Here is a 13,344-nt window from a genome sequence, read left to right as displayed (position 1 = left end):
ATCTCTGGGATTCCAAGACTCTGGTCAGAAATACCCTCAAATCAATGTGGTGTAAATAGCCCCGGTGCATGAACCCAAGTCCTGGATGTCCACTCACCCGTGCACTCTGTCCTGCAATGAGCTGGTCATCCTCAGTCTGAACACTTGTCCGGCTGCGCACATCATAATCCTCCTGCTCAAAGTCAGAATCGTCTTCTAGTTCTTCTGGGGTCTAAAAGTACAAAGGAAAGGAGAAGAATCAGCATATTCTAAACTGATAACCCTCAATGCCACCCATATACTTTGTGGCAGATAAGGCTAAGTGGCTCCCGGGAAAGAGAGCTTGTAGGCAGTTACATGTAGGGAGTTATGGAGGGGGGTGCTGGCTGCAATGGAGTCAGAAAAATCTAGCTGCCCCAGTTTACCTTTTAAAAAATATATACTTTATTTCTTCCTCCTGTAGGTATTAAAATGCTATTGAACTCTTGACATGACATGCTTTCTAGTTTTAAGACAAACTATATTTGTGTTTTTTCCATCCATAGAAATCTATTTAAGATAGAAAATAACCACCACCAACAAAAGTTATACCTATATGTGGTCTATAATACCCTTTTTGCTCTATTCCCAGACTTTTTTAGTCTTGATAGTGAAAATAATCTCCAAGCCAATGGTTATTCCAGATGAAGTATCTGATGTGGTCACTAAATTTTATACTGTACAGGTTGCGACTATGGATTCCAGACTCAAGACTGCCTGAATATGAACCCCTGTGTGACTACTGGTAAAATCCTCTTAGTTCTGGTTTCCTCCCTTGTGATATTGATAAAAGTTGTTCTGTGATTTTTGTGAAGATTAAGTAATATTCTTTGTGTAGAGTGTCTAGCATATAATAGGCATTTAAAAAGTGTTTTCCATCATAATTTCTTAGGATTTTGAAATCAATTCATTCAAACACTTTTAAAAAGTAAAGCCACCAATTACTACACAACTACAAAGGATTAAATAACTCTTTCATACATAGTATCAATTTAGCTAAAACCAAGCACAGTGAAATAAGGATCATTCTCTATTTAGAGATAAGAACACCAAGGTTCTGAGAAACAACATGTCCAATGTCCCTAACCCAGTTAACAACAGAATTAGAATTTAGACACAAGTGCCCAATTGTGTCTAACTTTTTCACCTTATGAATCAGGTAAGAATTGCAGCTATAGAATGTCTTTAAAGTGGGTAGTTACATGAAGATCCCGTCCAGTGTCAGAAAAAAGTGTATGAATTAATCTACAAATCCAGAAATAAAAATACTCCCCATCTTTAATAACCATAATAGATAACATGTGTTAAGTGGTTTTCATGTGCCAATGCCTATCTTCTCTAAGCACTTTACATATACTAATTCATACCATTTTCTTAACAGTTCTATCATGCAGACACCATTTTCTCCACTTTACAGATAAGGAAACTGAGGCATGAGAGATTATACCTGCTCAAAACTTTCTAAATTTTGCAGCATGTACCGTAGACTATCATCTCTGTTAATTCTAAGAAGATGAACTCGGAGGTGGTGGGGATGATTCACAAAGGGGACACAGCGCATTAGTGTGACATTCTTAGATCAATGGTCATTAGACTGAGATCTGACAGTCACCCACAAACTGCCTCCTGGCACACAGTAACACCATCTCCCAGGGCTCTGTATTTCAAAAGGAAGAAATAGACCACAGCAGTACTGATGATACAGGTACCCATTCCTCATCCAAAAGGGCACATTTTTATTCTGCTGGTTTCTTTGGCTACCTCACTGTAATTAATCAGGTGTGGTTATTGATGAAGCCTTGAGATTGGTCAGACAGGCATAAAATGGGGTCTTCATGCCAATATCACCTTATGTGTAGTAATTTTCCAAGCTTTGGCATATCCTTCTTGTTTTCCTTCTCTCTCTCCATCAACCCTATTAATATTCACCCAGTCATCTACAGATGTTCAATTTTCTTTCACAGAATTATTAAAAGAAAGAGGGAAGAAAGAGGTTTTGTTCCCATACTTTATTAACTAAAGGAGGGGTGGGGTGGGCAGAACGTGGTTCAAATAACTGGTTGTATTTTCATTGCGGACAGAGACAATAATCTCTGATCATTTTTCACTCTTCTGAAATGTACTAGAGAACAATTACAGCAAGTTGGTAAATTCTGCTGACGGATGAGATGACAAGATTTCAAGTGCTTTTCATCATTAGTTTTTCAAAAGGAGAGAGAAAAGTAAAATGAAAAACCTCACTCAACAGAAAAAAAGGGAAAATATGACAGTGCCTATAGCACTGTGTCCAAACATTTCAATGATCTGTGTGTTTAGTAGATGAGTCAATGACAAACACAACCTGGCATCATACGGTTAATAATGATGAGCTTTCATTCAAGTGACTATGGCTCGGGAACCAAAACAAAGTTTAAAAAAACAAAAAACAAAAAACAAAAAAAACCCAGAAACAAAAAGCCCAAAACACAAAAAACCTGGAAGTGGACCTAGGGAACTGGAATGTTTTTGGCCTAACTTTGCCACTCACAAACTGTGTGTCTTTGGCAAGTCATGTACAGTTTTTCTGCTTCTCTATCTTCTCACTCATAAAATGGAGATCATAATTCCTATTTGTCCCATCTACCTCTCAGGATTGTAGGATAAAACATATATGAAAATGCTTTGTAAATGATAAAAGTGAATTAAAGTAATATGTGATAATGATAATTATTATGCTTAACAAAATATATACCCAATACCAACTGCAATGATAATAATGGGAATAATTTTTTACCAACCACTATGGGCCGAGCATTCAGCTAAAGGATTTACTCCATGTAAAAACCTAATGAAATACATTGAATCCCCATCTTACAGATGCATAAACAGACTCAGAGTCAAGTCAGTTTTCCAGGGTGTTACACCTAGCAAGTTGAGGGGGCTCAGGGCCTATGCCTGTAACCATCACAAGTAACACCAGGCAAATGGGTGAGCTTAAAATATTTTCTTGTGCCTTAATCATGCAGCAAACCCATCCAAGTCACCCATATAAATGTTTCTGTGCGGGGTGCCTGGGTGGCTCAGTCTGTTGAGCATCTGACTCTTGATTTCCTCTCAGGTTGTGATCCCAGTGTCATGGGATCAAGCCCCATGTCAGGCTCTTGGCTGAGCGTAGAGCCTGCTTAAGATTCTCTCTCCCTGCTTCTCTTCTGCTCTCTCTCTCTCTCTAAAAAGTTGTGTGCATGTTCATTTTGTTAATTGCATGAAAGCACTGTTTTTTTTTTTCTTGAATTATTCATTTTAAAAAGTAGCAGTGTTATGTGTCAGTTGCTCAAAGATCCCCATACATTAAAGGAGACATGGAAAAATAGTGAAGGTCTGCAAATGGGCCCAGAGATAATAGGACTTATATCATTAGGTAGTCTTATAGAGTAAAAAGAATCACCAAAATGTGTAATTCACTAGATTGGAGGCTGGACTCTGAGGGTCAAGTCTCAATTCTGTCTTTCTGTGCTCCCAGGGAAGACTTTTTTACAATAATCAAGAACCACTTTGGGTCTACTCTCGGTTCCCTAGGTCTATTATCTGATTGTTAGACTGCAAAAGTGGGTTTAATTTGAAAAATGACACAATTAAAGTATTTGGTCTCTAAAATCTGCCCCCTCTAAGAGTCTATGAGATTTTCTTGTGCCTATTACACAGGCTCAAGAAAATCATGTGCTTGTCCAGGCGGGTCACAACACATGCCAGTTGCAGAAAAGGACCAATCCGCTTGCCTCTGGCTCCTAATCAAATGCTCAGTATCCTCTAAAACAGTTTCTGGAGAGAAGCAAAATGAGAAAAGACAGAGGGATTTAGAGTTGTTTCACCAGGACACATGAAAAATATATTGAGGCCCATTTAAAATAAAGGCTCAAATGCATATGAGAGTTTCATTAGGAACAGAAAGATGAGGAGGACATGGAGAGGCAACAAGAGAGTTCGGGTGATGCATGAAGAAGGATTTCCCAAGCAGAATGACTATACCAATGGAATGGAAAAAACAGAATTACATTTCCCTGAAGTCAATGTAGAGCAAAGTCACCTCAGTCAGGACTGACTGGCCATTGGCATCTCTATCCTGCGTCATTCTGAAAGACTCTTGATTGATCTCCTTGCTTCTATTTTTTCCACATACAGTCTACTCTTAGGGTGAAGATCCCTGGAAGATCTAAGTCAGCTTAGAACACTTCAATGGCTCCCATCTCATTCAGCATGGTCCTTAGTCTGCACCTGCCATTCCTTCCACCTGGAACACATTTCCTCTAATATTGTTATAGCTTGTTTCCTCCTCCTCCACGTCTATTCTCAAATGCCACTCAATCAGTGACCATCCTTCATAAAACGAATACCCGTCCTGTGTTCTATCCCCTTATACTGCTTGTGTTCCCCATGGCACAATAACTGACATGTTCTATCTCCTTGCTTATTTTCTGTCTTCCACCAGAGGAATATACATCTCTTGATGCGTTTTGTTCACCTCTGCATTCAGGGTCCCTCTAACAGTGTGGGGCATCTAGTAAGCTTTAAATAAATACTTAATGAACAGATAACCAAGACAAAATTGCCGAATTTTTCTTAAAATCATAAGACATTATTTCTAATTACTTGGGTTAGGAAAACAAAACGAGGAACCTTATGGAACCATGTTAATTAACTGGATAATAGCGATCTGCAAGAGGAATATCAATTTTGCCACCAAAGTTGTTTCTGAAGTCTCCTCAACTCTTTATTTTCTAGCTCTGATGAGTAACTCTAATCCCTGCCATTTTAATAATATTGTTAACTTACTTGACAAATTCTATTTCGTTAATGGATTGTAATAAGAAACTTTACCCCAGCAGAATGAGAGAAAATATTTCTTGGGAAACTACTGCCAGTTGTATGCTAGTACTTTATAGCTATGGCCATATTTGTCCTCGTTTGCAGATAAGCAAACTGAAGCAGAGATGAAAATCAGTGTGCCAGTGATGCCCAAATACTTAAGCCATAGGTCCTCAAACTTTATTGCTTGAAGCACTGTGTCTCAGTCATCTTTTTCAAGATGCCTCTGGGCTAAAAATAAAACAAAACAAAACAAAACAAACGAAACAGCGACAAGCCTAACAGTTCTGTTGATGAAGCAGTTAAATCACAAAAATGGGTTAAGTTGATTAGACTTAACAACATGACTTCTCAAATCCTGGAATACAACTGAACATCCACTGAGTTTCCTTTTTCTCACAGCAACCACCAAAAGCCCAGCTTCACAAATACAGGATGTTATTAAAACAAATACACCAACCTAGTGTTTAAACCGTGAACTACTTTTGGCTAATATTTCCAACAATATCGGAGAGACATCTGCATGTTTCCCTTGAAATTTTAAAACATCTTACAATGCCCCAAGGGCCCTTTCAGGCACAGCTTGGGATAGATCAAGTTAAACTTTAGACTTTTATTTTTTTATTTATTGATTTTTAATGTTTATTTATTTTTGAGAGAGACACAGAGAGCGAGCAGGGGAGGGGCACAGAGAGAGAGAGACACACACACACAATCCGAAACAGGCTCCAGGCTCTGAGCTGTCAGCACAGAGTCTGACACAGGACTTGAACCCACGAACCGCAAGATCATGACCTGAGCCAAAGTGAGATGCTTAACCATCTGAGCCACCCAGGCGCCCCTAAACTTTAGACTTTTATCTGAACCCAGGCACTACTGTTTCTGTGACCTGCTTTCAAAAGTATCATGTGCAGCCAAATTAATGGGTTCCAATTACATTATAAAAGAATATAGATATCATAAAAGATTTTTTCAGGGTTATTGTTATGAGAAGAAATTACCGTTTTTTTTATAGCGATATCCTAACACCAAGATATTACCTCCTTCTACCCTACCCAGTTATCTTAATTTCCCATATTAAATGTCTAACTCTTAAATGTTAACTTGGTTCTCATTACCTGTAGATTCCTTATTTGTGAATTTGCCTACTCACCAAAGCTTCTTTGTAATCCCCAAATCAGTGTTTGGGTAGTTTTTCACAGACAAGTACAACGTGGCAAAAAAATTTGAGACACCTAATCTGTGTGCTCCCAGCTGAGGTCACATAGCACAAGGCTCTGCCTTTCTGTTTCAGCTTTGACGCTATAAATAAGCATTCATTTTTTTCCTCTGCTTAAAATGTCTTGCAAGTACAGTGCTAACATGTTATTTAGTGTTCCTAAGTGTAAGAAGGTTGTGATGCACCTTACAGAGAAAATGCTTGTGTTAGATGAGCTTCCTTCAGGAATGAATTATAGTGAGGCTGGCTGTGAGTTCAATGTTAATGAGTCAGCACCATGTATTAAATAAAGTGTCTTTAAGCAAAAACATAAAATATAAAAATATAAAACACAGTTATATATTGATCAGCGGATAAGAATGTAAACAGAGGCTCACAGGAACCTAACAATGTTCCCTTTGGAACAATGTTTCAGTATTCTCTAACTCAAAGTTCACAGCAAGGTTACAGGATATAAATACTGCAAATAACGACCATCAGGTGTATTCCTTTTTTTAAATTACCAGCTGGGGTAATTAGAAAACTCCTTCTTGGCTGATAGATTACCAAGGACAAGTCTCACCAAGAAGTAAACAAAACCTAGTCTCACAGCAGACTATACCTGTTCCAAGAGAGAAGTGGGGTCCTGAAAGGTGAGGTTGGGGTACAGAAAGGGCAAGTTTTGTCTACTTCAGAGGGTTGTCTGGAGCTGCCCTGGAGTGCCTGGACCACATCACATTAAATATGTATTGATTAGTGAGAGGCAAGGTGATGGAGCACTTAACCCTTCAGGATCCATGATGCATTTATTTTCAGGGGTGAGGTGGGGGGAGGAATTATACTTTTTACAAAGTATCATCAACACTTTGGGAGGGAAGGGGGCATGGCCAGATTTGCTGGGAAAGAAACAGCTCTACTCATCTCACTGTCTTTCTTTCAGACTTAGTGCAGTGGATTTTTAAGTAGACCTAATCATTGTACTAGGAAAGTAAACCAAGAAATTAAGTACAAGATGGAGCCATGTGGGTGCTGAACGGAGAAGGATTTTAAAAATAACAATTTGTACATACTGTACATTTCTCTCTTAAGTTTTAAGTGGTGTGAAATCCATCTGATCAAATCACTTGAAATGTCGAGATGCAGGAATGACACTACATGAAACAAAGATATGGCATTTTATCTAAAATTATGTTTTTTTACAGCTCACGAATGAATAAATGAATGATGGCTATAAACTTCCTCAGCCTCCCAGATGAATGGTTGTCACAAAAATGTGAAGGCTAACAAAGCAGAAAAATGGCAAAAGAGGGAATATATCTGGAGCATTATAGTGGGATTTAGTGTCAAATGCTTTGAAAACATAACTCTCATGGTCTATTACCTTATTTCACAAGTTAGTATGTAATGGAAAAAAATGCTCTAATTTCTTATAGGTTTAAAAGCCTGCCTTTTTCTCTTTGGCTTCTCCTCCTCCAATTCTCATCCCTTTTCTCTCTGTCACCTTCCTATCTCCCCAGGTATCTGTTTCCACCACCACCACACATACAGTGCACATAAAGCGCCAGAAAATGCACCACAGTGCAGGGAAAATAAAAATACAAGCTTTGCTTTCCAAAATTTCAGTCTAAAGAAGGTAATCGACATAAAAGGGAATAATGTAATAAACACTGTAGCAAGCAGAAAGTTACAGAAGTTAAAAGAGAGTGACAGAATTTTTGATGGAAAAAAACTTGAAGAAAGAAGGTCTCAGCCAAATCTTGAAAGGTGATGAAGTTGACAGATCTAAAACGGGCAAGTTAGAAGATCAGGAAATACAACCGATAGTCTCCAAATTCCAAATTTGAACTCCACATTGTTAAGTGTAATTAGTGTCATCTGATACAACTTATGCAATGATCTGAACACTTTGAATTGATCATAAAATTATTATGAAAGGCAGACCTAGTTAACATGAAAACAGTCAAGCTGAATTTAAAGGGAAGAAAATTCTAAGATGCTTCACTCCCAAGTGAAGGAGTTTGGTGATCGTTTCAGGAGAAGCACAGATACCAAGAGGGAAGAGAGACTCTTCTTGGTGATACTCTACTCCACCTGCTCAGATTACCATGGAAGCATCAAGGTGCACTCTGGATACCACAGTTGAAGAGGACCACTCATGAATTTAATGACTTCAAACATACCAGGATTTGGGGGAGAATTAATGACATATACAAAATACTCAAAAGACCAGGTATATATTTTCCAGAGAGAACAATATACCACAGACATTATTTGGTCATTACTGTCTTGCAATGTTTGAGGAGATATTAGTTTAGATGTCCAGTGATCACCCTGAGAGAGTTTTTTTCAAAATGCACTCAGTAGATATCTCATGGTTTTATTGAGCAGCTTTTGAGACAACGTTAGAGGACGAAGGTGAAAATACAATCCAGGCTGTTGCATCCAATATGGTAGACATGAGCTACAATGAGCTAGTGACAACTTTAAATGTAGCTCATACCATGTGTCAAAAATTATTATGTTTTGGATACACTTGGTTAAGTTAAATATATTATTAAAATTAATTTTACTTGCTTCTTTTTTTTTCAGTGTGTCCACTAGAAAATTTAAACTTACAATTGTGGCTGACATTATATTGCTATCGGACAACATGTGCTTATGATTGGCACTGCAGAAGCCCCATCTCTGCTTCAGTCATAATAGTCACAAATGTATTTGTGTCATCAATTTTGCTTTTGAATGTTTCAGTTTAAGAATGAGTTCTATGGGTAAGAAAATTGTTTGCAAACTATGCCAAATTGTTGGTAAGATGAGGAGAAAAAAATATCTTACAATGAAATATTATGGAGCAATGAAATGGAACAAGGTAGGCTATAGGTCTTAATACAGATAAATGAAGGCACATTGTGGGTGAACAAAGCCAGTTGGAAATAATAGTTATGTTGAGTTTTTAAATCTACTATATTTTGTATTTTTCTAGCATATACCTCTAAATAATTACTTGGACAATGGTTTGGAAGGCTCATACCTGACAAACTGATAACGGGAAGGTAGTAGGGTGAGCCATGGGTGGGGGGTGGTTTGCTGCAAGATTATGCAGCCTTATTTATCAGGTCTTAATTATTAGTTACAAGGATAATGTAACTGTTTCATATTATTATTATTGATACTATTAAACTGGATAATCTTCATTTCTTTCCATCACATGGCTTTCTGATCCTAATGGGAAAATAACATTAGTCAGAGGACCACACAGATAACAGCAAGAGTACCTGAAAGTTAGTATCAAATTTAAACCAAAATGCATGCCAGAAACAGGAAAGACATCACTTTTCAGGTTATTCAGCGTGAATCTAGGCTTGTTGGATCACTTGTCCCTTTCGTCTGAGTAGTCCCCCTTGTGTGACTAAATGAGGAGCCAAGCAGCTTAACAAGTTAAATTAAGCAATGGAATAACCAAAAGTAAATTCTTTGGGATCCCTACAAGAAGCTCTGATCAGCTCCAAGCGATAGAGGCCTTACATACCCTGATCATCAGCACAGCCTTCCTGATGTCTCGAACACCATCATATACCAGGCGAGAGGCATCAATGAACTCATTCTCTTCAAATGGCTGAGGGACGTTGGCACTCAGGGCTTCAATGGCAACCTCTACTTGCTCAGCAAAGCGTGGCATCACTGCGTTAAACAAAGTGAGAAACAGTGGATTATGCGATCTTTCTTTCATGCTTCCTTTTCCAGCCCTTGTGCAAGGCAGCACACTCCAGTTATTCCAACTGTTCAATGGAGCTGTCTGCCTACCTGGTCAGTGGGATGGATCCAGTTTAGTGGTCTTTGTATCACTTACCTTCAGCAGAGAAAGCAAATCATTACTCCATGAATGGTGATGGTATACAACAGCAAGTTTTTGAAACTTGCTCAGGGTAGGGTGGTATAGTGTGCATACATATACATTTCATGTTCTCCTAACCTGAGTTGAATTTGACTTCTGATGGTTACTAGCTCTGAAACCTTGGCCAAGTTTTCTCAACTCCTTCTAAACCTGTTTCTTTGTCTATAAAATAGGAGGTCCTATCTTAAGTTTCAATGAGATAACACATACACATTTACTGGATGGTGTTTGGCCCTCAGAAAGCCTCTATAAGTATATAACTAGTATCATACGCTAAAGTCATAGGTGATGAGTGAGTAACAGACCTTAACCTATATGACTTCATAGTAATGTGTGAATGAAGTGATCCAATCTTTCCCACTTTTGTTGATACAGGACTTGAGATTAGAGGTGGGGGATGGTAGTGGGTGGAGGCTTATGGAAAGACCATACAAGAGGGGAGAAGGGATCCCAGGATACTCCTGCACAAAGCCTAGGGTTAGAGCCCAGTGGGCTCAAAGATGAAGTTTATTTTGTTCCATACTCCCAGGACCATGCTGATGTGAAAGAAAAGCATATATGAATTTCTAAAATGTTAGCACCTCTTTCTTTACACAAAGACACCTACATACACACTGGAGGTTTGCAGAAAGTAAATTTAGTGGAATGTCTGGAACACTTCCACTGGCTACTTAAAACAAAAATGCTGCTGATTCACTGATTCTCAAAAATTATAATTCAATTTTTTCAGCTTTTATTTTGTAACAATCAATTCACATGGCAAATTAAAGCCAAAAGCACAATTCATTTTATTTACAAGGACAATAAAATAGAAACATCATTCATCTATTTTCCATTTCTGAACATTCATGCCTGATTCGTCTTTATACTTGTTTTCACCCTCTGTGGATATTTTAACATCCATTTTAATCCCTAGTGTGAGAAACTCTGCTAAATTACTTTCTAGGGTCAAAGTATTCAAGATAAAACATTCCTCGAAAAACGTATTTCTACTAGGAAAAGCCAAATGTTAAAAAGTATATTTTAAAAAAAAGAGGAGGATTACAGGAAAACAGAGTAACCATTTTTTCAATAGACATGATCAAAACCAAAGTATACATGGGGTGAATTTCCTTCTGTGAGTGAATTACTATGATTGGTTCTCTATACCATTTGCATTTTTCATTTGTGCCTTTGCACTGCTTTTGCATAAAAGGAATTGGTGGACATTGAGTTGTACTGCTGCAAAAATCAAATAAAAATGTATGTCTAAAAACTACCACATTAAACTAAGGCCATTTCAGCTATCCATTTGTGTCGGGAACAAACTGTTTTACATGACTAAATAATCTCAATCATTGCAATTCACCTCCCTAAGCGTGAGAATATTGCTATATGTATTTGGCATTTTCACATGAGTATCTTTCTTAAACGAAATTACAAATCCCCTTCCTTTCCTCAACTGAAAATTCTCAATATCAATTTCATTCTATTTGATGTCTAAGCTGCCATCATGACCATTCACAATTTTACAGATTTGAATGGTACAATCAGTAGCAGTTAGCTGCCTGAAGTTTTGTCCTTGTTGTTTATATGACAATTACTATGCCTACATGTACGTAAAATACTCCTACATGGGCACCTGTGTGGCCCAGCTGGCTGAGTGTCTGACTCCTGATTTCAGCTCAGGTCGTGATCTCATGGTTGTGGGATCGAGTTTCGTGTTAGTCTCCTCACTGAGCATGGAGCCTGCGTAAGATTCTCACTCCCTCTGCCTTAGCCTCCATTGGCACTTCCTCTCTAATATAAAAGAAAAAATACTACTACAAATGAATAAGGCAAAAAAAATAGAAAAATAGACAAAGGATTAGAACAGGTAATTCACAAAAATACTCAATCCCATATTATTGATAAACACATGATGTTTTATGTCATTAATAACTGTAAAACTTACAGCATAGGCAGTGAGATAGCATTGCATACCTGTTGGAATGCGCAAACAAACTAAAGCTTATTAACACCCCTCTCACCAAGCATGTGGGAAAAAAGGGAATCCTTCTACTGTAGATGGGAGTCAAAATGGGCACACATCATTCTGACACTTTGACAAAATCTAATAAAATGAAGCTTTCCAGTCCCGACTGGTGAGCTGAGACATTTTCTAGGGCATGGCCAAATGCTGACTTCTAAAGAGGTACTTATTAGGAATGTTGAGTACATCGGAGTCACAGGAACACCTTTTCTCTACAGTTATAGCTTCTTCTTAACAGGTTGAGTACTCCAAGAGTTAAAAAGAGTTATATTAAACCTAGGAATAAAAGTAACAGCTTCAAGAGATCCCTTCTAATCAGCGGTATCCCAGGGCTGTCAAGGCCACTAAGTTGGAGGCTGGGGAGACATAGTGAGCTGTTAACTCTAGGCTCATGGGCAGTTCATCAGGATGGAATAAAATGGACTTAGGGATATAAGTCGGGAGACAGCCAGTATAGTCAAGAGAATAAGTCCCTAAGTTCAAAATATTGACTGGGAAGAGCAAACCGAAAAGAGATGTCATTTGTGAGAAATTTAAAAATACACATGAGGGTACCGTGCATAATTTAAACATACATATTTTTATGACACATGTTCTGAGAGAATATATACCACCTTAAGTATAGTGGTTGTCCTTGAGGGGACAGAGGGCCATGGGATTAGGTAGGAGTCGTAAAGAGGCTTCAAGTGTATCTTAATTCTTAAGGAAATAATAATATGAATCAGATATTGCAAAATGTTAATATTTGTTATACCTCAGGGTAGAAGCAAGGTCTCAGTTACATTAGTCTCTGTCCCTTTTTTTATCTTTGAATCTTTTCATGATTCATATATTTTAAAAAGATCAACATATTATCCTTATGGCTGTGCTTTTTTACAGAATAAGGCTCTGACAAAATTAAAGTTCTAGCTCATCTATCAGAATGTAATACAAAACAATATGATCAACAATATTTTTAATGTTTATTCATTTTTGAGAGTGAGAGTGGGGGATGGGGAGGGAGGGAGGGAGGGAGGGAGGGAGAGAGAGAGAGAGAGAGAGAGAGAATATCTTAAACAGGTTCCAGGCTCACAGAGCCCAATGTGGGGCTCGAGCTCTGAGTGGTGACATCATGAGCTGAGCTGAAGTCGGATGCTTAACCAACTGAGCCACCCAGGCGCCCCATTGATCAACAGTATTGTGTGAGGAAGTCCCTCAGAAATTGTGACTGTGATCACACGCCTAATATTCAACCTTAATAACTGCCTGCTGGAGAATTGAGTTAGGTAGTACTCACCCACTGGACCCCGGCTCTTGGGCACACATTTCTATTTTCATGAAGACCTTTGATGGAGTATAAAAGGGGAGATCAGCTTGTCATGTGGCTTTGTTCTGCTTGTACAA

The 13,344-nt window shown here is 38.2% G+C and overlaps 1 protein-coding gene across 7 annotated transcripts in view; it reads right to left on the bottom strand.

Annotated features, from left to right (window-relative positions):
* The window catches only part of CTNNA2 (catenin alpha 2), a 966,176-nt gene that overhangs the window by 79,115 nt on the left and 873,717 nt on the right, over positions 1 to 13,344 (bottom strand). For all 7 annotated transcript variants that reach the window (XM_047068620.1, XM_047068618.1, XM_047068619.1 and 4 more), the window contains 2 exons: positions 9,585 to 9,736; positions 98 to 211 (listed from right to left, as the gene is read on the bottom strand). In XM_047068620.1, the coding sequence (XP_046924576.1) occupies positions 98 to 211; positions 9,585 to 9,736 (266 nt within the window). The remainder of the gene's footprint in view (positions 1 to 97; positions 212 to 9,584; positions 9,737 to 13,344) is intronic.

The sequence above is a fragment of the Lynx rufus genome, unplaced genomic scaffold, assembly GCF_022079265.1.
Source record: "Lynx rufus isolate CCGP_SWC_20201006 ecotype Redwood Valley unplaced genomic scaffold, mLynRuf1.p SCAF_8, whole genome shotgun sequence".
NCBI classification, from domain to species: domain Eukaryota; kingdom Metazoa; phylum Chordata; class Mammalia; order Carnivora; family Felidae; genus Lynx; species Lynx rufus.
The sequence above is the reverse complement of the archived record's forward strand: the minus strand, read 5'-3'. Positions and strand labels throughout refer to the sequence as shown.